The sequence below is a fragment of the Hoplias malabaricus genome, chromosome 17 (assembly GCF_029633855.1).
Source record: "Hoplias malabaricus isolate fHopMal1 chromosome 17, fHopMal1.hap1, whole genome shotgun sequence".
NCBI lineage: Eukaryota > Metazoa > Chordata > Actinopteri > Characiformes > Erythrinidae > Hoplias > Hoplias malabaricus.
In genome coordinates, this window is record NC_089816.1 from 33,567,730 (window position 1) to 33,591,758 (window position 24,029).

Here is a 24,029-nt window from a genome sequence, read left to right on the forward strand (position 1 = left end):
CTCAGGGATGAACCTCCTGTATCCGGACAGCATTAAAATCACCGTAGGACGAGCCCGTTTCTAGTGTTTTTGTGACCCTTAAAGATGATGTCTACGATTGTGGGGAAATGCAGTTTGTTTACGTTCTGAAGCTCCCTCGTGCTTTAAGGTGGAATGGTGTGTTTGAGGGGGATTAGCGATTGAAGTGTAATAACGATGTCACAACACCATAAAAGTAAAAGTCGGTACCAACACCACTAAAATTCCACAAAATATGGTCTTGTTTTAAGGGAACAGCCTGGTATGTTCCTGTGCGAGACGCTCCTGCTCTCTTCACGCTTCGTGGCGCAGCATATTTGTTTGGTCATTGGACTTGAACGTTAAATATTTTCATACGCATCTTTGTTTTTTTCTCAATCAGTCGCAAGGAACCTGTTGCTTCTGCCGATGCCTTTCCTCATGTTGGTGTTGTTTTAGCTTTCTCTGCTTATTAGCGTGTAGGCTTATTATGGTGACCTTGTGTGGTGTGGGAGATCTGTGAAGCCTTCCGGTACCACAGGAAACAAGAACCATATCCTTTTTAGAATTTTGGTATTGACTAGGTACCGAAGTATTGGTTCTTGTAACATCTTTACTCTGTAAGTGTTTATTCACTGTTTGAATCACCACAGAAACTCATGTGTAACTCGAGCTGTTTAGTTTTGTAGCACGTTCCCTTTGCGTTTACTTTCATGCAGTTAGCGCTCTCCTGAATTTAGAGTCAGTTCCACCTTAAGTAATGTAACTGTAACAGCAGAAATAAGTCAGTGTGACCCCCCTATGGAGCAGGAATAGAGCAACATCCTCATCTCGGTTGGTGCTTTTCAGCGTTTGGAGTCTCTCCGTTGTCTAAAAACCTCCAGATGGCGTTTCTCTGCCGTGAGCAGAGAGAGAGAAAGCCTAGCACAGGACCCAGACACTTTGTTTTTTTACCCATTTACAGACACTGGGGCTTCGTAAACACATTAGAGCGGTTTCCAGAGCAAACTTTTGTGAACATTGCCTTAAAGCAAGGATTATATTCGTGGAAAATTATGGAGATTTGTTTCCAGATGGGACTAGTTCAGACACTTCATCTCTAAAAGCTTCTTAATGTATCTTTTTATAAATCACTACTCATTGTTTCTTTTACTGAAATTGATCTGTTAATCTCTCTCTCTCTCGCTGCTATTTCAGCTATGGTTTCTTCTCCATTCATTTATTTATTATTATTTAAAACATGTTAATGATTCGGAGCTGATACATATGTAAAAGTGCTCTCTTAAGTGTAAAATAACATTTAAATAGTTTTCTTAATAAATATCATACAGCTCCATTCCAAATGTTTGTGACGCTCAGCAAAATGTAAATAAAAGCTAAGTGCTGTAAATAATTTAAACCCATATTTAACTGAAAATAAATCAAAGACAGTAACAAATGCTGAAACTTGAGAAATTCCTGGCATTAAAACGGGCAAATAACGTAAAAATACAAAATAAAACTGAGATGTCTGAATTTCAGAATTTAACATGATGGGGATTAAACGATGTGCACATCATTCTTTTTGTTTTTAACGTCCCAGTTTGTGGGAAATGGGGCTGTAGAAGTATGACCTGTAATTTTCACCGAGGAGTGATGTCCTGGAACACGAATCCAGTCGAAAGACGAAGCTAATCACAGAATCAGCGCGGCTATTTTCTCTGTAATCTCAGACTGGGTAAGTGTTGGAAACGAGCCTCTAATGAGTGCTCTTTCATGGGCCACTGGACACTTCGCAGTGAGCCCTGGTTAGTCATTTCCTTTCAGGGAGCCAACTCCTCCATGTTGGAGAGCTTTGATCATTCTGATTCAGGCTTTAGTCCCTCAGTGTGTCTCTGAGGACAGCGGGGGTCCAGAGGTCCCCTGTTTCTCCCTTTTCTCAGCTGAATATTTGGACAGTGAAGTCACAGTCAGCCTCATAAATCCAGAGATGAGCACAGTCACCTCAGTCTCCAGTAAAAACATCATCCCCAGCCTCAGTAGTGACTGCAGGAAAAGTGAAAATGCATTCCCAAGTTCTAAAACAAAACAACAAGAGTAAATGCTTGAAATAGTCCAGTGCAGAGACTTTGGAATAGCCCCGCCCCCTCGTCTGAGTCTGACCAATCACAGCGTGTTTGTGAGAGCGCAAAGACGAGGTTAAACAGAGAAGAAAGAGAACAGAGTGAAAACGGCTAAAAACCAGAGTTTCTGCTCCTCGCTCCTCACTGCTGTGCGCTCGGGGTCGGGGTGAACAGCGAGCGGCTCATTATCATTTAAAGGAACAGGTGCTGAAAGCGGGCGTTCTGAACAGGGGCTGTTTACACAGGGGGAGAACACTGCTGTGGGGCTCGTGGGGTTTGGACCAAAGCAGGTCACAGACGCAGGAATATGTTTTAAAACCCACTCCCTGGAAATACTAACCTTACAGGAAACCTTGGAGGAATATGTTTATGAAAGCAGTGAAATTAAAACCCGGAAACGTGTGGACGCGTGTAACCGGTCTTTAAAACAGGTTCCATGTTGGAAATCTCATCCTTGAGGGTTTGGGTTGATTTTCACGCTGTGATCACTGTCACTCGGACCTCAGCACATCGCTTAAGTGCAGAGAGAAATAAAAAAGATATCTATTAGGGGTAAAAACTCATAATTCCAACATTCTTCCACTCTCACTGTCGTCATTTTACTGAACAGAAAAGAACCTAAAAATGAAGCCGTGTGAAAAGTGAAGAGTTTATTGGGCGCTGCATTCATTCTGAGCTCCATCAGGAAAAAGCTGCAGAAGACTGTGATGGGTTTGTTCTGTTCTTGGGGACAATACTGTGTTCAAAAGTTTGTATGAGTGTGGGTTTCCTCCGGGTGACTGTCTGTGAGGAGTGTGGTGTGTTCTCTCTGTGTCTGCGTGGGTTTCCTCCAGGTGACTGTCTGTGAGGAGTGTGGTGTGTTCTCCCTGTGTCTGCGTGGGTTTCCTCCGGGTGACTGTCTGTGAGGAGTGTGGTGTGTTCTCCCTGTGTCTGCGTGGGTTTCCTCCGGGTGACTGTCTGTGAGGAGTGTGGTGTGTTCTCCCTGTGTCTGCGTGGGTTTCCTCCGGGTGACTGTCTGTGAGGAGTGTGGTGTGTTCTCCCTGTGTCTGCGTGGGTTTCCTCCGGGTGACTGTCTGTGAGGAGTGTGGTGTGTTCTCCCCGTGTCTGCGTGGGTTTCCTCCGGGTGACTGTCTGTGAGGAGTGTGGTGTGTTCTCCCCGTGTCTGCGTGGGTTTCCTCCGGGTGACTGTCTGTGAGGAGTGTGGTGTGTTCTCCCCGTGTCTGCGTGGGTTTCCTCCGGGTGACTGTCTGTGAGGAGAGTGGTGTGTTCTCTCTGTGTCTGCGTGGGTTTCCTCCGGGTGACTGTCTGTGAGGAGTGTGGTGTGTTCTCCCCGTGTCTGCGTGGGTTTCCTCCGGGTGACTGTCTGTGAGGAGTGTGGTGTGTTCTCCCTGTGTCTGCGTGGGTTTCCTCCTGGTGACTGTCTGTGAGGAGTGTGGTGTGTTCTCCCTGTGTCTGCGTGGGTTTCCTCCCACGCTCCAAAAACACATGGTCGGTGAGGGGAGGAGCTTGGTTTGTTGTGTTGCCGTAGTTATGAGGGATGACTTTTATTCACCTTCAGTGTTTCTTCTCACGTTAAGAGCTTCCTTGAAGGATTTCCCTGGAGATCAGCTCGCCCTGCTCTGCTCCTGACTCATGCTAATCAGCAGTGGGTAAATATTGACCAATCTCTGACCGCAGAATAAACACTTTAATTCTGCTCCAGTGCTCAGCTGATGGCAGTCAAGGTCATGTGACACACAGCTGGGAGAAGCTGTAGTTTTGGAAACTGGATCTGTTCCTGATAAACCTGGAAAAAGCTCAGTGGTTTTCTACCCAGACATTTTTACTTCATCTCTGAAGAAAACCTAGGAGTTTAGCGCTCAGTTTCCTATCTGTCTTTAGAAAAGTAGCCTTCCAGAAAAACGCTGTCTGGTAAAGGCCACTAACGGTAAGTAATTACACGCCGTTAACAGCGGCCGTTTGTAGCTGTGACATTAAAGACTCCCAGATTTCTTACAGACGCACAGCCCACACCCATTAACCATTAGCCACTGGCCATTAGCTTCTCAGTAGCAGCAAAGTCAGGCCCTCACAGCTGGGGCTGAACCGTTTAACCCTGGTATTTATGATCAATGCTGCAGTAGTGATTTAAACTCTATAAATGAAAGTCCAGGCCTGCGTTTATAACAAATACCAAGAAGATCCAGCTGTAATTCTGAGCTCTGAAAGAAGACCCCCAGACGGTCAGTCAGTCGTGGCTGTGGTCATATCCACAGCGCAGTGGCTGCCTGTGATTGGTCTAAATCTGCTATAGATGCTAAATATCTCCGTTTAAAAGCAATGTTGACGATTATGGAAAAATACTGTTTATTTTCTTCTCTTTTTTTTTTTTGTTCTGAAGCACTGCATTTTTTAAGGTGGAGCGGTGTGTGTGAGTAAGAAGCGACTATCTTTTAAGGTGGAGCGGTGTGTGTGAGTAAGAAGCGACTATCTTTTAAGGTGGAGCGGTGTGTGTGAGTAAGAAGCGACTGTATCTTTTAAGGTGGAGCGGTGTGTGTGAGTAAGAAGTGACTGTATCTTGTTGGTGTCTGAAGTGTAAATTGTCTGTAAGTGTTTATTCACTGTTTGAATTCCCACAGAAACTCATGTGTAACTCGAGCTGTTTAGTTTTGTAGCACTTTCGCTCTGTGTTTACTTTCATGCAGTTAGAGCTCTCCTGAATTTAGAGTCAGTTCCACCTTAAGTAATGTAACTGTAACAGCAGAAATAAGTCAGTGTGACCCCCCTATGGAGCAACATCCTCATCTCTTTTCATGCTTTTCAACATTCTCGTGGCTCAGCAGTAGCCTCCATATGTTTTATTATAAACACGTGTTTCTCATCCAGTGCCATTCCACCGGGAAACCCACGCAGACACAGAGAGAACACACCACACTCCTCACAGACAGTCACCCGGAGGAAACCCACGCAGACACAGAGAGAACACACCACACTCCTCACAGACAGTCACCTGGAGGAAACCCACGCAGACACAGGGAGAACACACCACACCCCTCACAGACTGTCACCCGGAGGAAACCCACGCAGACACAGAGAGAACACACCACACTCCTCACAGACAGTCACCCGGAAGAAAACCCACGCAGACACAGAGAGAACACACCACACTCCTCACAGACAGTCACCCGGAGTGGGACTTGAACCCACAACCTCCAGGTCCCTGGAGCTGTGACAGAGACACTACCTTTGAAGTCAGTGCTTATTAAACTGATAATGACTTTAGGCCGGTGGTGTGTTACTGCGAATGTGGACTTGTTTTCACTCTGATTCTGTGGGGGTGGGCTACATTATGGTTTTGTGTGTGTGTGTGTGTGTGAGAGAGAGAGAGAGAGGGCCAGGTTAGTTTATATTTATATTTGGTTGAGCTTAATTTAAGAGCTAGTTTTGTAGGTTGTGGTATTCAAAGTGATAGCTTTATATTTATACATATGTCTATGATATATATTAATGACTGAGAAACAAACACACACACGGCCAGATGATCAGCTTATAGCTTTTCCATGGCAATGACTCACACACTAACTTTCTTATATACATTCCTCTATCAAATTCCTGTAATTTCTCTCTCTCTCTCTCTCTGTGCCCTCTCTCTCCCCACCCCTCCCTCTCTCTCTCTACCCTCTCTCCTTCTCTCTTCTCTCTCTCTCTCTCTGTGTGCCCTCTCTCTCTCCACCCCTCCCTCTCGCTCTCTCTCTACCCCCTCCCCTCTCTCTCTCTCTCTCTCTCTCTACCCACCTCCTTCTCTCTCTCTCTCTGTGCCCCCTCTATCTCTCTCTCTCTCTGTTGTTTTTTTGGTTGTCATGGCAGTGCTAAGACTGAGACAGCTGATTGGTTCAGGTCAAAGTTGTGATCTCTACGACTAATTCCCTTGTTTTGGCTGCAGGGGCAAAACACACACACACACACAGTCTTCTCCCTGTCGTTTCAGTTTCGTGTTATATTTACATTACATAATCATTATTATTATTATAATAGAATATATTCAGTTAATAAAGCACCTCTTAAATCTGAGATGTGGCTAAAACAATGAATATGACCAAGAAAAATCATTTAATGAGAATTCAATGAGAACCAAATATTTAAGAATAAATTAATACATGAAAAATGTGGGAGTTATGAATTAAACCTGAAACTGACACAGGCTCTGAGCTGATGTTCCACGTCGGGATGATTAGTGTTGGGTAACAGATCTGTGGTTTAGAGGTGTGTGTGCGTGCGTGCGTTCGTTCTGGTCGTGATGAATTGCCCGGAGCCCTGAAGTGAAGCCTCCGGTTCCTCGGTGTGATTGAGGTGAGCGGGTCAGGCAGGTTGTTTCTGTTTGATCACTGTCAGGTGGAGCGGAGGTCCTCCTCTCAGGACACAGACATGATCCTATTGGTTGATTATTGATTAGTTTCATTTAATGATCTTTGAAGTGGCCAAAAGTGGGTCTTAACAGAAAATAATTTTTATTATTTTGTGCTGCTTTGTAGAGCTGTATGTGGGCCTCTCTCTCTCTCTCTGTGTGTGTGTGATCATGCGTTCCTCCAGCGTGATTCATCAGCACACATTTATCCGTGTGACACAGCACTAATTCCCTCTCTCTCTCTCTCTCTCTCTCGCATTAGCGCTCCTCTCTCTACTGTAGGTATTAGCATTAGCTGGATTTAGTGAATGAGTTAGTGACTAAATAGCTTTATCCTGTAATCCTATTGGCTGCTGTGGTTCATTCACTCAGGAACGTTTTAATTTGTGTGTGTGTGTTTGACAGAATTGTCATATTATAGAAATGAGACAATGGCAGCTATTCTGCTTCTAAAATTTGATCTCGGCTGGTCACACTGAGTTTCTCATTGGAGGACAACTCTCCAGAAACAACAGCCAGAAAGTCTCAGACTAAACACACAGGTGTTGATGTTACAGAATTGAGAGAGAGAGAGAGAGAGAGAAATAGATGAACACAGAGTGAAGGATAACATTTGAGGAGAGAGAGATCTCCTTGGGTTAGTCATTTAGCCCTTTGATGTAGTGTGTAGTGTATGTGTGTGTGTGAAGATTTACTGATGAGTCCCTCTCTGTTCACGTGGTCAGGTTTCTCTTTTTATCTTCTGAGGGTGGGGGCATCGAAATGAGGTGGGGTGATAGTGGTGAGGCAGAGTGGGGTGGTGAGTCGGGGTGATAGTGGTGAGGCAGAGTGGGGTGGTGAGTCGGGGTGATAATGGTGAGGCAGAGTGGGGTGGTGAGTCGGGGTGATAATGGTGAGGCAGAGTGGGGTGGTGAGGCAGAGTGGGGTGGTGAGTCAGGGTGATAGTGGTGAGGCAGAGTGGGGTGGTGAGTCGGGGTGATAGTGGTGAGGCAGAGTGGGGTGGTGAGGCAGAGTGGGGTGGTGAGTCAGGGTGATAGTGGTGAGGCAGAGTGGGGTGGTGAGTCGGGGTGATAGTGGTGAGGCAGAGTGGGGTGGTGAGTCGGGGTGATAGTGGTGAGGCAGAGTGGGGTGGTGAGTCGGGGTGATAATGGTGAGGCAGAGTGGGGTGGTGAGTCGGGGTGATAATGGTGAGGCAGAGTGGGGTGGTGAGGCAGAGTGGGGTGGTGAGTCAGGGTGATAGTGGTGAGGCAGAGTGGGGTGGTGAGTCGGGGTGATAGTGGTGAGGCAGAGTGGGGTGGTGAGTCGGGGTGATAGTGGTGAGGCAGAGTGGGGTGGTGAGTCGGGGTGATAATGGTGAGGCAGAGTGGGGTGGTGAGTCGGGGTGATAATGGTGAGGCAGAGTGGGGTGGTGAGGCAGAGTGGGGTGGTGAGTCAGGGTGATAGTGGTGAGGCAGAGTGGGGTGGTGAGTCGGGGTGATAGTGGTGAGGCAGAGTGGGGTGGTGAGTCGGGGTGATAGTGGTGAGGCAGAGTGGGGTGGTGAGTCGGGGTGATAGTGGTGAGGCAGAGTGAGGTGGTGAGTCGGGGTGATAGTGGTGAGGCAGAGTGAGGTGGTGAGTCGGGGTGATAGTGGTGAGGCAGAGTGGGGTGGTGAGTCGGGGTGATAGTGGTGAGGCAGAGTGGGGTGGTGAGTCGGGGTGATAGTGGTGAGGCAGAGTGGGGTGGTGAGTCGGGTGATAGTGGTGAGGCAGAGTGAGGTGGTGAGTCGGGGTGATAGTGGTGAGGCAGAGTGGGGTGGTGAGTCGGGGTGATAGTGGTGAGGCAGAGTGGGGTGGTGAGTCGGGTGATAGTGGTGAGGCAGAGTGAGGTGGTGAGTCGGGGTGATAGTGGTGAGGCAGGATGATGGTGGTGAGTCGGGGTGATAGTGGTGAGGCAGAGTGGGGTGGTGAGTTGGGGTGATAGTGGTGAGGCAGGGTTTGGGGGTGAGGCAGGGTGATAGTGGTGAGGCAGAGTGGGGTGGTGAGTTGGGGTGATAGTGGTGAGGCAGAGTGAGGTGGTGAGTCGGGGTGATAGTGGTGAGGCAGGATGATGGTGGTGAGTCGGGGTGATAGTGGTGAGGCAGGATGATGGTGGTGAGTCGGGGTGATAGTGGTGAGGCAGAGTGGGGTGGTGAGTCGGGGTGATAGTGGTGAGGCAGAGTGGGGTGGTGAGTCGGGGTGATAGTGGTGAGGCAGGGTTTGGGGGTGAGGCAGGGTGATAGTGGTGAGGCAGAGTGGGGTGTTGAGGCGGGGTGATAGTGGTGAGGCAGAGTGAGGTGGTGAGGCGGGGTGATAGTGGTGAGGCAGGATGATGGTGGTGAGTCGGGGTGATAGTGGTGAGGCAGAGTGGGGTGGTGAGTCGGGGTGATAGTGGTGAGGCAGAGTGGGGTGGTGAGTCGGGGTGATAGTGGTGAGGCAGAGTGGGGTGGTGAGTCGGGGTGATAGTGGTGAGGCAGAGTGAGGTGGTGAGTCGGGGTGATAGTGGTGAGGCAGAGTGGGGTGGTGAGTCGGGGTGATAGTGGTGAGGCAGATTGGGGTGGTGAGTTGGGGTGATAGTGGTGAGGCAGGGTTTGGGGGTGAGGCAGGGTGATAGTGGTGAGGTGGGGTGGGGGATAAGGGTGATTGTAAAGACCCTGTAAAGTGAGGGGTCTGTACAAGTGTTCTACAATCAGAACGTCAGACGGTCATCGCAGCGCCACCGGAGCCCACAGTAACTTCAAACGTCTGATTGGTCAGAAACATCATTACGAATTATTTGTTGTTTTAAGTTTTACAAGTTTTTAAGACAAGTTCTAAGAGTTTTTTTTTTTTGCTTTTTCTGTTCAGTGTTTAAACATTTGGTTTGGTCTGATCTTGTAGCGACCCTGTGACCCCTCGAACGGTTCAGGAGTGTGTGTGTGTGTGTGTGTGTGTGTGTGTGTGTGTGTGTGTGTGTGTGTGTGTGTGTGTGTTTCTGCCTCATTGAGACTCGCTTGAACAGTGCGGCCACTGATGCTAACACTGACCCACGGCCTGTAAAAACCGTCCCTCCCTAGGCTCCGCCCCCACTGGCTCCGCCCTCCTGTCCCCGCCCCTTGACAGGTTTACAAACCATGCTCCATTTATCCTCCATCGCCCGCCTCCCGCTGGAGCTGCTGCACAAGCGTTTACACAAACGGCCTTTAAGTGTAGAGACACTGATCAGCCACGACATTAAAATCAGCTGCTGGTTTCTGTCTCTCAGTCTCTCTCTCTCTCTGTATGTGTCTCTCTCTCTCTGTCTGTCTGTCGCTGTCTGTGTCTCTCTGTTTCTGTCTGTCTCTCTCTCTCTCTCTGTCTGTGTGTCTCTTTGTTTCTCTGTCTCTCTGTCTGTCTCTCTGTCTCTGTTTCTCTCTGTTCGTGTGTCTCTCTCTGTTTCTCTCTGTTCGTGTGTCTCTGTCTCTCTCTCTGTATGTGTCTCTCTCTCTCTGTCTGTCTGTGTCTCTCTGTTTCTGTCTGTCTCTCTCTCTCTCTCTGTTTGTGTGTCTCTTTGTCTCTCTGTCTGTCTCTCTGTCTCTGTTTCTCTCTGTTCGTGTGTCTCTCTGTTTCTCCCTGTTGGTGTCTCTCTGTTTCTCTCTCTGTCTCTCTCTCTGTTGGTGTCTCTCTGTTTCTCTCTCTGTCTCTCTCTCTGTTCATGTGTCTCTCTGTTTCTCTCTCTGTTTCTCTCTGTTCGTGTGTCTCTCTGTTTCTCTCTGTTGGTGTCTCTCTGTTTCTCTCTCTCTGTTCGTGTGTCTCTCTGTTTCTCTCTCTGTCTCTCTCTCTGTTGGTGTCTCTGTTTCTCTCTCTGTTCGTGTGTCTCTCTGTTTCTCTCTCTGTTGGTGTCTCTGTTTCTCTCTCTGTTCGTGTGTCTCTCTGTTTCTCTCTCTGTCTCTCTCTCTGTTCGTGTGTCTCTCTGTTTCTCTCTCTGTCTCTCTGTTCGTGTGTCTCTCTGTTTCTCTCTCTGTTTCTCTCTGTTCGTGTGTCTCTCTGTTTCTCTCTGTTGGTGTCTCTCTGTTTCTCTCTCTGTCTCTCTCTCTGTTCGTGTGTCTCTCTGTTTCTCTCTCTGTCTCTCTCTCTGTTGGTGTCTCTGTTTCTCTCTCTGTTCGTGTGTCTCTCTGTCTCTCTCTCTGTTTCTCTCTCTGTCTCTCTCTCTGTTCGTGTGTCTCTCTGTTTCTCTCTCTCTGTTTCTCTGTCTCTCTCTCTCTCTCTTGTTTAGTACTAATTTTAACGTTAGAATGAATGAAAAACAAAAGAATAATAAAGAACACAATAAAAGTGTAGGACATACATTAACCTACAGCACGTACAGCGTTCTGAGTGTCATTCATTCAGTCTCTTTATTGTCTTCACTGCTTCTCCTTTTCTGTCGCTTTCCCAATGTCTCCTTCACTTTTCTCTCTTGCTCTTTGTATCTCTCTCTCTCTGTGTGTGTGTGTGCTGACTCTGCAGTGCAGTGTTGTTGTTGTCGACAGAGCTCTGTGCTGAGGGTCTGTGTGTTCACGCTGACACAGTTCAGCTCCTCTGTCCTTCCACCTCTTTACTGATGCCTCTCTCTCTCCCCCTTCTCACTCTCTCTCCTTCCTCTCTCTTTCTCTCCCTCTCTCTTGATACCTGTCTTGTTTGTAGTTGGTGTGTACAGATGTACAGTGAACGAGACCTGCAGGTTATCTGTTCTCCTCGATATATATTTTAAACAAATAAAACATCAAACACACACACACGGTCAGATCACAGAGAACATGTGAGCGCTGCTCGGGAAGTAACTGCTGGTGTTAAGCTGCTGCCGAACATTATCATTATCCCCAGAGACACAGAGTGGACGCGTGTCTTCACCGAGCTCTTCGGCCGGAGCAGAGACACAGGAAACTCAACAAGGGCCAGAGATTAGTTTCTTATTCTCCAGCTTCTGCTTTAGATTTTCAGTTCCTCCTTAAACCGTGTGTTAGTCACATTCAGGGACCTCTAGCCCCAGGGGAATTCAGACTCTTTCCTCCTGAGACCCCCGTGGCCAGACACTTGTTGATCATGCAGGGGGTGTGTATTCGGTTTTGAGATTCAGATACTATTTCTTAGTGTGTGATAAAAGTGCTCTGCTCCCCCAGCACTCCACCCGTATTCACCCTCACCAACATAAAAGTCCCGAATGAAACCTAAAAGAGCTGCAGATACTACAACAACCTACTTACAACGAAGCGCAGTAAAGCTACAGTTCATTTTGTCCGCTTTATACCTCGAATTAAAGCACGTCCACGTTAACTCATGTACTCTGTGCCATTAGCCACAGTGTTAGAGGGTGCCTTAACGGCCTATTTAGCCAGCGGGTTAGCTAAAGGGGTCATTAGCAGGGGTGTTAGCAGGTGAGTTAGCAGGGGTGTTAGCGGGTGAGTTAAAGGGGTCATTAGCAGGGGTGTTAGCGGGTGAGTTAGCAGGAGTGTTAGCGGGTGAGTTAAAGGGGTCATTAGCAGGGGTGTTAGCAGGTGAGTTAGCAGGGGTCTTAGCGGATTAGTTAAAGGGGTCATTAGCAGGGGTGTTAGCAGGTGAGTTAGCAGGGGTGTTAGCGGGTGAGTTAGCAGGGGTCGTTAGCAGGGATGTTAGCTGGTGAGTTAGCAGGGGTGTTAGCGGGTGAGTTAGCAGGGGTGTTAGCGAGTGAGTTAAAGGGTCATTATCAGGGGTGTTAGCAGGTGAATTAGCAGGTGAGTTAAAGGGGTCGTTAGCGGGGGTGTTAGTGGGTGAGTTAGCAGGGGTTTTAGTGAGTGAGTTAAAGGGGGATTTAGAGGGTGAGTTAGCAGGGGTGTTGGAGAATGATTGCAGATTGCTCTCTCTGTTCCTCAGACTCTAGTTATAACTAACAGAGACTTTACCCCTGCGGAGAAGCAAGGGACCGGTGTAAAATGTTGTTAATGGTTTTTGGGGCTGGTTTTGTAGCCTGGAGCTGTGTTTTCAGAGTGTATACTCCTGGCCAGAGTGCTGTGTGTGGACTATGTCTTTGCTGGGTGCCAGGGTGAGGCTCTGTGCCCACTCTCATGCGGGTACCAAGCTTGGCAGCCCACTGTGAAATTCCAGAGAGTGGCCCTTTCACTGAGCTGATTTTCTGTGTGTAGTCGCTGGCTGTTCTCTTGTGACTGTGGCTGGCTGTCTTGTGGCCCAGGTGGTCCCGATGACCTCTCTTGAGTCCCATATTGCCCTTTTCCACCAACATGGGACTGGTTCTGTTCACTTCTGCGAACCTTATTTGGAACAGTTTGGCCCATTTCCTCCAACAGAATTTAGGTTATTGAACAAGAAATGTTGGTTCTCAGTGGGAAACCAAAGAACAGTGGGTTCTTCAGCAGGAACCGTGATGGCATCCGTGGGCGAGTCGACATAATGAAGCTCCAGAAAGAGCTCTGAGCCTGAAATAATGCGTTATGGCGCACTGGAGCTGGACGATCATTTACAGAGTGTTATAGAAATAAATAAAAGGAAATAAAACAGGAACCTGCTCCGTCTGTGTGTGTTTCTGGGGCTGAGTTCAGTGCCACTCCAGGAGCATTGCCTACTTTTCTCCACTGTTCTCTCTCTGTTCTGGAGCTCAGCAAACGACTCGGAGCCCTGCGTCATTTCCACGTGTCTCATATCTCACTGTGATCTGACTGCGCTGTAAACAGTGGATTAACCATGACTCTGTCCTCACTCTGTCCCTATACCTCTGGCTCTGGAGCTGAATCCACACACAGCGCCCCCTGCTGGTGACCAGAGTTCTTTAGGTGTAAATGTCCTAACAGTGGCACTTGTTTTGACTGGAGTTCAGTGGCGTGTCCTGAGAGCCTTGTGCTCCACATGTGATGGGAGATATTAAACTCCTCGTGCCGAGTTTGAAGCAGTGTGTTCTGAATAGAAAAGTGCAGAACCTCCCTCAAATCAGCAAACTTTATGCACAACAAAATCAGACACACCACGTCCTGTTTGTGAACCTTTGGTTTGATATTTTTTATTCTCAGTTTTGCTCATCCAATAATTTGTCTCCCTAATAATGATGTATCTCCAGTTTCCCTTCTCAGTGAAACTACAGTGTAGTTTTTGACTGATGTAGTTCACTGTAGAGGGAGAGGGGAGCTGTGTGTGTACAGTGTAGTTTGTGACTGATGTAGTTCACTGTAGAGGGAGAGAGGAGCTGTGTGTGTACAGTGTAGTTTGTGACTGATGTAGTTCACTGTAGATGGAGAGAGGAGCTGTGTGTGTACAGTGTAGTTTATGACTGATGTAGTTCACTGTAGAGGGAGTGAGGAGCTGTGTGTGTACAGTGTAGTTTATGACTGATGTAGTTCACTGTAGAGGGAGTGAGGAGCTGTGTGTGTACAGTGTAGTTTATGACTGATGTAGTTCACTGTGGAGGGAGCGAGGAGCTGAGTGGGTACAGTGTAGTTTATGACTGATGTAGTTCACTGTAGAGGGAGTGAGGAGCTGAGTGGGTTTCAGACAGACAGACACTGTGTGACATCAGTGTGACACAGCTCCATCTCCACCTTGCCATTTTCATGTGGACGGGAGGCCAAAACACTCACAAAAACTTTCCTTTTTAAAAACTGTCTGGATCCCTGTGGGTGGGGCATCACAGGGGCACAAACCCTACAACGTCCTGATGATGGGGATAAAGTGTAGAATCTATTTTACTGATGGGGATGTCATATGCTGGTTGGAGATTAAACACAGTGCAAATGAAATTCAGTGTCACGATCCTAATGTTTACGATGCTAAGGTTCACGATGCTACTTTTCACGATGCTACTTTTCACGATGCTACGATTCACGATGCTACGGTTCACGATGCTAATGTTCACGATGCTAATGTTTGTTCTCCCGCTCTGTTTCTCCACAGTGGCCGATGTCATGAAACTAAATCCGCAGCAAGCTCCGTTATATGTAAGTATGCCCTCTCTTTTCCTGTCACTCCGGCTGCGTGGTGTTACTCCACAGTTGTGTTGTAGAACAGTGTGAGGTGCTGTGTCCGTGCGAGAGTTTGATTTAACTCTGTAGGCAGGAGTTGGACTAGTCCATGATTTGCTGGTTCAGCTGCCACATGAGTTCCAGGCGGTGTGTAGTTTGTGTGCAGGTGGGAGGCGGCGTGGGCTGAGGAACTCTATATTACTGTTATGTTTAGTGTCAGGCAGTTTTTAATTAGATTAGCACAGTGCTCAGGAGACGCTGCGTGGGAAGAGCTGCTGGACTCAAGACACAACAGCACTGCTATGAGATTAAGTGTCTGGCCTTAAGTGGACTGTGTGACTGTCTCCCACGTGCAGGCCGGGTTCCCATGCTGATGTGCTGCCCTTGTGGGTGTGGGGGGGGTGCTGTCGTCAGGTAAGAAGGGGGCAGGTGTCATGGACAGTGTTGTTGTTTGAAGCTGAGGTACTGGGAAGGAGCCTGAAGACAATGTAGATGTTTCTAGAAAAATATTCTACTCACAGCAAAACAACCACCTCCCCACAGCATTTGTTTTCATTCAGTGGCTCTGAATCTTTTGAGGTGGATTTTGGCGGGGGTGGGGTGGGGTGGTTTAGCCTTGGCCTAAAGGTTAGAGACTGGGCTTGGTACCATCCATCAAGGAAAGTGGGAACATCCACGGCTGAAGGGCTCTTGAGCAAGGCGCTGAACCCTAAATGTTCCCTGGGCGCCTGGGATGACTGCCCCTGCTCTGGGTGTGTATTCACAACTCCTTGTACACTAGTGTGTGTGTGTGTTTGTTCACTGCCACAGATGTGTTAAGAGCGGAAGACACACTTCGTTGTACAATGACAAAGAACTACACATTAACATTAAGTAAGAAGCAACTGCATGTTTTAAGGTGGAGTGGTGTGTGAGTAAGAAGTGACTGTATCTTTTAAGGTGGAGCGTTGCGTGTGAGTAAGAAGTGACTGTATCTTTTAAGGTGGAGCGGTGTGTGAGTAAGAAGCGACTGTATCTTTTAATGTGGAGCGGTGTGTGATTAAGAAGCGACTGTATCTTTTAAGGTGGAGCGGTGTGTGTGAGTAAGAAGCGACTGTATCTTTTAAGGTGGAGCGGTGTGTGTGAGTAAGAAGCGACTGTATCTTTTACGGTGGAGCGGTGTGTGTGAGTAAGAAGCGACTGTATCTTTTAAGGTGGAGCGGTGTGTGTGAGTAAGAAGCGACTGTATCTTTTAAGGTGGAGCGGTGTGTGTGAGTAAGAAGCGACTGTATCTTTTAAGGTGGAGCGGTGTGTGTGAGTAAGAAGCGACTGTATCTTTTACGGTGGAGCGGTGTGTGTGAGTAAGAAGCGACTGTATCTTTTAAGGTGGAGCGGTGTGTGTGAGTAAGAAGCGACTGTATCTTTTAATGTGGAGCGGTGTGTGAGTAAGAAGCGACTGTATCTTTTAATATGGAGCGGTGTGTGAGTAAGAAGCGACTGTATCTTTTAAGGTGGAGCGGTGTGTGTGAGTAAGAAGCGACTGTATCTTTTAATGTGGAGCGGTGTGTGAGTAAGAAGCGACTGTATCTTTTAATGTGGAGCGGTGTGTGAGTAAGAAGCGACTGTATCTTTTAAGGTGGAGCGGTGTGTGTGAGTAAGAAGCGACTGTATCTTTTAAGGTGGAGTGGTGTGTGTGAGTAAGAAGCGACTGTATCTTTTAATGTGGAGCGGTGTGTGAGTAAGAAGCGACTATCTTTTAAGGTGGAGCGGTGTGTGTGAGTAAGAAGCGACTATGTTTTAAGGTGGAGCGGTGTGTGTGAGTAAGAAGCGACTGTATCTTTTAATGTGGAGCGGTGTGTGAGTAAGAAGCGACTGTATCTTTTAATGTGGAGCGGTGTGTGAGTAAGAAGCGACTGTATCTTTTATGGTGGAGCGGTGTGTGTGAGTAAGAAGCGACTGTATCTTTTAAGGTGGAGCGGTGTGTGTGAGTAAGAAGCGACTGTATCTTTTAAGGTGGAGCGGTGTGTGTAAGTAAGAAGCGACTGTATCTTTTAAGGTGGAGCGGTGTGTGTAAGTAAGAAGCGACTGTATCTTTTAAGGTGGAGCGGTGTGTGTGAGTAAGAAGCGACTGTATATTTTAAGGTGGAGCGGTGTGTGTGAGTAAGAAGCGACTGTATCTTTTAAGGTGGAGCGGTGTGTGTGAGTAAGAAGCGACTGTATCTTTTAAGGTGGAGCGGTGTGTGTGAGTAAGAAGCGACTGTATCTTTTAAGGTGGAGCGGTGTGTGTGAGTAAGAAGCGACTGTATCTTTTAAGGTGGAGCGGTGTGTGTGAGTAAGAAGCGACTGTATCTTTTAAGGTGGAGCGGTGTGTGTGAGTAAGAAGCGACTGTATCTTTTAAGGTGGAGCCGTGTGTGTGAGTAAGAAGCGACTATGTTTTAAGGTGGAGCGGTGTGTGTGAGTAAGAAGCGACTGTATCTTTTAAGGTGGAGCGGTGTGTGTGAGTAAGAAGCGACTATCTTTTAAGGTGGAGCGGTGTGTGTGAGTAAGAAGCGACTATGTTTTAAGGTGGAGCGGTGTGTGTGAGTAAGAAGCGACTGTATCTTTTAATGTGGAGCGGTGTGTGAGTAAGAAGCGACTGTATCTTTTAATGTGGAGCGGTGTGTGAGTAAGAAGCGACTGTATCTTTTATGGTGGAGCGGTGTGTGTGAGTAAGAAGCGACTGTATCTTTTAAGGTGGAGCGGTGTGTGTGAGTAAGAAGCGACTGTATCTTTTAAGGTGGAGCGGTGTGTGTAAGTAAGAAGCGACTGTATCTTTTAAGGTGGAGCGGTGTGTGTAAGTAAGAAGCGACTGTATCTTTTAAGGTGGAGCGGTGTGTGTGAGTAAGAAGCGACTGTATATTTTAAGGTGGAGCGGTGTGTGTGAGTAAGAAGCGACTGTATCTTTTAAGGTGGAGCGGTGTGTGTGAGTAAGAAGCGACTGTATCTTTTAAGGTGGAGCGGTGTGTGTGAGTAAGAAGCGACTGTATCTTTTAAGGTGGAGTGGTGTGTGTGAGTAAGAAGCGACTGTATCTTTTAAGGTGGAGCGGTGTGTGTGAGTAAGAAGCGACTGTATCTTTTAAGGTGGAGCGGTGTGTGTGAGTAAGAAGCGACTGTATCTTTTAAGGTGGAGCGGTGTGTGTGAGTAAGAAGCGACTGTATCTTTTAAGGTGGAGCCGTGTGTGTGAGTAAGAAGCGACTGTATCTTTTAAGGTGGAGCGGTGTGTGTGTGAGTAAGAAGCGACTGTATCTTGTTGGTGTCTGAAGTGTAAATTGTCTGTAAGTGTTTATTCACTGTTTGAATTCCCACAGAAACTCATGTGTAACTCGAGGTGTTTAGTTTTGTAGCACTTTCGCTCTGTGTTTCAGTTCCACCTTAAGTAATGTATCTGAAACAGCAAATATGTGTGATACCTGTCTATGGAGCAGGAGTAGAGCAATATCCTCTTCTTCCTTCATTATTTTCAACATGAGTAATAATGCTTTAGCAACACTGTAACTTCCACAGTCATGCTAATAAAGCTTTCTGAATCTGAATCATCTGAGAAAGAGAGAGAGGTTCCTCTGTTACTGTGAGCCAATAAAAAGAGGGGGTGTGTCTGCTGGGATGTTGAGGCCAGGTCACTGTGGAAGAGAACGTTGTCCCGTTATTAAATTCATCCCCATCAACTTTTCTAATACTGCAGTACACTCTGTTACTGTCATAACCCACAGCCCTAATTAACATGCTGATTTAGAGTGTGTGTGTGTTGATTTGCATGTGCACGTTGCAGCTGCCTGCACTGATAACATTCATTAAGACCTCATGACTTACAGTGGAAATACGAACTGAAAACCCACAACGTCTTCATCTCTCTCTCTCCCCTCTTTCTCTCTCTCTCGCTCCCCCTCCCCCTCTCTCTCTTTTTCCCTCCTCTATCTCTCTCCCCTCTTTCTCTCTCTCTCTCTCTTTCACTCTTCTGCTCCCCCTCTGTCTTTCTTTCTCCTGCTGCCCTCGCTCTCTCTCTCTCTCATTCTCTCCCCCTCACTCCCTCTCTCTCTCTCTCCCTCCTGTCTCTCTCCCCTCTCTCTTTCTTTCCCTCTCTCCCTCTCTCTCTCTCGCTCTCTTTCTCTCTCCTGCTCCCCTCTATCTCTCTCTTGTTTCTCTCCCCCCCCCCTCCTCTTTTTTCTGGGTGGTGTGTGTGTGTTGTGGGTGCAGTGCAGGTGTGAGTGGAGTTATCTGAGCACTAAGTAAAGCGCAGTGGTGCTGCTGATTAAGGCCCGGGGTGGGGGGTTGTTGACCTGTTCTCACAGCTGTAATTGGAGGATGTGGGCCGTTTTTGTGGGTGTGCTGAACTACATTCACAAAACGGTGTGTGTGTGTGTGTGTTACTGAGTGTCCCTCCCCGTGTTCATCGCTTCAGTCTGTGGTGGGGCTGTGTCTGTGGGGGACGGTGGGGGCTGCTGTTAATGTCTCAGGGTCTCGGGGGCGTCACTGTCTGTGAGGGGTGTGTTGTGTTCTCCCTGTTTCTGCGTGGGTTTTCTCCCACAGTCCACAGTGGGGATGGTGTGTATTGTAGCTTTGCTCCAGATGAATGGGGTTGGAGTGTGTGTTATAGTACAGGGTGCTGCTGGGTGGTCTTTCTCGTGGCTATGCTGTGTTTATGTTTTTGACCTCCCCCAGCACCTGCTCTCTCCATATCTGGCTGCCGCAGTCTAAAAGCGTCCCGTTGCTCCATGAGAACACAGGCTATCTTCAGCAGCATCTCTCTGTGCCGGGGGCGTCCTGCGCTGCTTTGTGTTCCTGCTTCTCCATTTTCACTGATCTGAAACAGGATGCCCCTGATATAGCCCTGAGTCTCACTGACCTGTCCTCACATGACCTCAGGGTTTAGTTCTGCCAGCTGTTTCTGTACTTTACATTTCACGTAGCCCTTCCTTCTGCGGAGTCCAGCAGTGAGACCCCAAATCTGCTTCCACTGCAGTCGTACAACCTCCTGAATATGACCTTAACTGTGATCCACGGTGGAACACGGTTCTGTTTCTTAATGAAGCGTCTGTGACCCGCTTTGGTCCAAACCCCACGAGCCCAACAGCAGTGTTCTCCCCCTGTGTAAACAGCCCCTGTTCAGAACGCCCGCTTTCAGCACCTGTTCCTTTAAATGATAATGAGCCGCTCGCTGTTCACCCCGACCCCGAGCGCACAGCAGTGAGGAGCGAGGAGCAGAAGCTCTGGTTTTTAGCCGTTTTCACTCTGTTCTCTTTCTTCTCCGTTCTCGTTTTCTCATGTTTTTGATTCGGATTAACCAAACCTAGGTCAGGATTCGCCTCCCCACAGCTCCCCCTGTGGTCTGGTGGTTCATCAAAAGGCTAGAGGCTGGTAATGATAATGCACATGATCTCACACTCCTCGAGACTAGTCTTTACCCTGAAGCAGGGAAAAGACCCGAAGGTTTTGCTCCTGGGAACAGATTCACTTTTGGGTTCACACTTGAACTTCTGGAGCTTCAGTGGTGTGTTATGAAATGCACCCGTACACACACACACACACACACACACACACACACACACACACACACACAGATAATGAGCATGTGGCACGAATGCAGACAGATCCCGAACGTGACAAACTATTTAGCTTTGAAAATTACAGCATGTGACTGAGGGGAGGGTCAGATTCAATTGATGTCTCCACACACCCGCTGTAATTAAGAGGGGCGGGTGGTTAATCACTGTTTAGTGTGTGTGTTTTCTGATGGTGGTTAGGCTCAGGTTTAGAGGCAGGTGTTGATAGGGTCAGGGTTCGAATGGGAGGCAGCACACACAGAGCTGTCACGATTATTACGTTAGTGATAAATCTTACTCTCAGTGTTGTCCACTGTGTGTACTGCATGAAAACAAGGCCCAGCCATGGCCTAGTGGTGAGGGAACTGGGCTCGGTTCCATCCCCAGAGCCGGCGGGTCATGACTGAAGTGTCCTTGAGCATGGCACCTGACCCTCAACTGCCCCCCGGGCGCCGTGTCTAGGGCTGCCCTCTGGTCTGGGTACTGCTCACTGCCCCCTAGTGTTCACTAATGTGTGTGTTTCACTGCACGGATTGGGCTAAATGCACAGTGGTGAACAAAGTGATTCTAATTCTAATGTTTGTTTGTATTGTTACAGGCCTAACTAATACACACACACACACACACACACACACACATATTAAAACTACATTCACAGAGTGGAGGCTCCTGGCTGTTGTTTCTCTACTAGCACTCTTACTGTATACTGCTGTGTGCTATGTTAATGCTCTCTCTCTCTGTGTGTGTGTGTGTGTGTGTGTGTGTGTGTGTGTGTGTGTGTGTGTGTGTAGGGTGAGTGTGTGTTGACAGTGCAGCTGAGTGAGGAAGAGTGTGTGGAGGATGAGGAAGATGTGGAGTTTTACTTGCTCTTCGCCGGAACAACGCAGAGACACCTGACCACAACGCTGAGGGTCAGCCATGTCACACTGCAGGCTGTGTGTCCAGGTCAGTAACACACACACACACATACACACATAGGGGGTTAGAAAAAGGGCAATGCTATTTTGACACCTTCCAAAATTGTGTGGGTCAAAACTCTGTGTATAAAGCTCTGAGTGTGTGTCCTCTCCATGTGCTGCTCTGCAGTCGGTTTGCTCTGGAAACTGCTCTAATGTGTTTACGAAGCCCCAGTGTCTGTAAATGGGTAAAAAAACAAAGTGTCTGGGTCCTGTGCTAGGCTTTCTCTCTCTCTGCTCACGGCAGAGAAACGCCATCTGGAGGTTTTTAGACAACGGAGAGACTCCAAACGCTGAAAAGCACCAACCGAGATGAGGATGTTGCTCTATTCCTGCTCCATAGGGGGGTCACACTGACTTATTTTTGCTGTTACAGTTACATTACTTAAGGTGGAACTGACTCTAAATTCAGGAGAGCGCTAACTGCATGAAAGTAAACACAGAGCGAAAGTGCTACAAAACTAAACAGCTTGAGTTACACATGAGTTTCTGTGGGAATTCAAACAGTGAATAAACACTTACAGACAATTTACACTTCAGACACCAACAAGATACAGTCACTTCTTACTCACACACACCACTCCACCTTAAAAGATACAGTTGCTTCTTACTCACACACACCGCTCCACCTTAAAAGATGGTCGCTTCTTACTCACACACACCGCTCCACCTTAAAAAATAGTCGCTTCTTACTCACACACACCGCTCCACCTTAAAAGATAGTCGCTTCTTACTCACACACACCGCTCCACCATAAAAAATACAGTCGATTCTTACTCACACACACTGCTCCACCTTAATAAATACAGTCGATTCTTACTCACACACACCGCTCCACCTTAATAAATACAGTCGATTCTTACTCACACACACCGCTCCACCTTAAAAAATAGTCGCTTCTTACTCACACGCACCGCTCCACCTTAAAAGATACAGTCGCTTCTTACTCACACACACTGCTCCACTTTAAAAGATAGTCGCTTCTTACTCACACACCGCTCCACCTTAAAAGATACAGTCGCTTCTTACTCACACACCGCTCCACCTTAAAAGATACAGTCGCTTCTTACTCACACACCGCTACACCTTAAAAGATACAGTCGCTTCTTACTCACACACACCGCTCCACCTTAAAAGATACAGTCGCTTCTTACTCACACACACCACTCCACCTTAAACGCAGAGCTTAGAACTACATTTCCCCACAATCGTAGACATTCCCTTTAATAAGATAAAGTGCAGTGAGCAGGTTTTAGAGCTCAGTCATAGACACAGGTGAACAGAATTAGTTTTAACCTGGATTTAAATTCTCTGTATTTGTGGAGCCTGTCTGTTCCAGTTCTACGCAGAGTGATGGCTAAACGCTACTTCACATTGTTTCACTTGCACTCTGGGCTCCACTAGCGGACCTGAGTCTATGGATCTGTAAGATGCACTCAGTGTATATCCTTTATTTGGGGCTAAGACCGTCCAGTGATTTATAGACTATTAGCAGCACTTCCAGCTCTACTCTGTAACTCACCAAACTCCAGTGTGGAGACTGTCAGACTGCAGTAATGCGCTCTGTTCTCAGTCCTAGTTAAAACTCTAGCAGCACCATTGAAGCCAATGTTGAAAGAGAATTATGCACAAACATTAGCACACAGCTGATTTATGAACATTTGTGCTTGTGTATAAACTAAGAGTAAATCATTACTCTCTACTCCTAAGTATTTACCTCATGTATAAATCAGTGTAAAGCGTGATTAAGGTCTGAGCGTGGTGTCTGCTTTGTGTCCAGTCTGAAGTCTGTTCTCCTCTGCACTCCTAGGCTCTCGGTACCTGCACAGTCCAACTATTACACATTCTTCTCATACCAGCCCCGCCTCAGTACAGACACAGAGCCGCTGCCCATTCCTCAGGCTCCAGCAGAGTGACCACAGTTCAGAGACGGACTCATCAGCTGTTATCGTTTTACACACTATCGATAACTCACTGGTCTCGCAACGTCTGCTTTGGTCCGAACCCCACGAGCCCCACAGCAGTGTTCTCCCCCTGTGTAAACAGCCCTGTTCAGAACGCCCGCTTTCAGCACCTGTTCCTTTAAATGATAATGAGCCGCTCGCTGTTCACCCCGACCCCGAGCGCACAGCAGTGAGGAGCGAGGAGCAGAAGCTCTGGTTTTTAGCCGTTTTCACTCTGTTCTCTTTCTTCTCCGTTTTTACTCAGTGCTCTTATTTTTCCGTGCTTTTTTCCCGATCTGTTTAACTTAACCTGAGTTTAACCTCGTCTGCGCTCTCACATAAACCACAACAACGGCGGTGGTAACGTTAAGCGGTGTTTACTCATGGTGTATCGGCGTGTTGTTGTTGTTGTTTGGGACTGAACACAGCTCCGTCATCAGTTCAGACAGATCAGTAGAGTTTGTTCCTTCCTTGTTGCAGCGTCCAGCTCTCGCTGGATTATTTCGTCGGCCACCGATCCAAGGAGCGTTCGAACCTCTTCAAAAGACCACGGCGTCATTTTACGAGCTGCCGTCGTGAGTCGGATAAAAACAAACGTGATCTCTGCTGCAGCTGGAGATTTTACAGATGGAGAGTTGGTGCTGGTCGTCTGCGTTGCGTGACGTAGAGTGACGACTCTCTCTGGACGATCAGCGCTCTGCAAGGTTTACACGCCACGGTTTAGTCCCTACTCGACTCGCTCTGAACCACGAGAGAACAGCCACTAAACAAGAACCCGCTTCCAGAACCAGGACCTGATTCACCTGGTGGAGCTTGGGTGGCTGCTGGAGGTGGTTTTGTATGGCCAACAGGGGGCGCTGTATCTCTGGTCTTTGGATTATTCTCTCCAGTGAAAGGCAGTGCCCCCCCCCCCCACCCCCAGACCCCACGTGTAGAGTGCGGTGGTGGTGTGTGTGAACTCTGCGTGGTTTTTTACTCGCTGCTGTGAGTGAAATATTGTGCTGAAGTAGCAGAAGCTGCGTCCGTATGAAAACACAGACATTGTGCTGTGGATTAGTGCCATGTTCCTGGCAGCGCTCTGAGGACAGAACATTATTAATGTGTGTGTCTCTCTCAGCACATTTCTCTC

General features: G+C 47.7%; 1 protein-coding gene across 4 annotated transcripts in view; it reads left to right on the forward strand.

Moving 5' to 3' along the window:
- akap13 (A-kinase anchoring protein 13) overlaps positions 1–24,029 on the forward strand; it is a 121,561-nt gene that overhangs the window by 13,181 nt on the left and 84,351 nt on the right. For all 4 annotated transcript variants that reach the window (XM_066649356.1, XM_066649358.1, XM_066649359.1 and 1 more), the window contains exons 2-3: positions 14,374–14,417; positions 20,793–20,946. In XM_066649356.1, coding sequence (XP_066505453.1) covers positions 14,385–14,417; positions 20,793–20,946 — 187 coding nt within the window. In that variant the 5' untranslated portion in view covers positions 14,374–14,384. The remainder of the gene's footprint in view (positions 1–14,373; positions 14,418–20,792; positions 20,947–24,029) is intronic.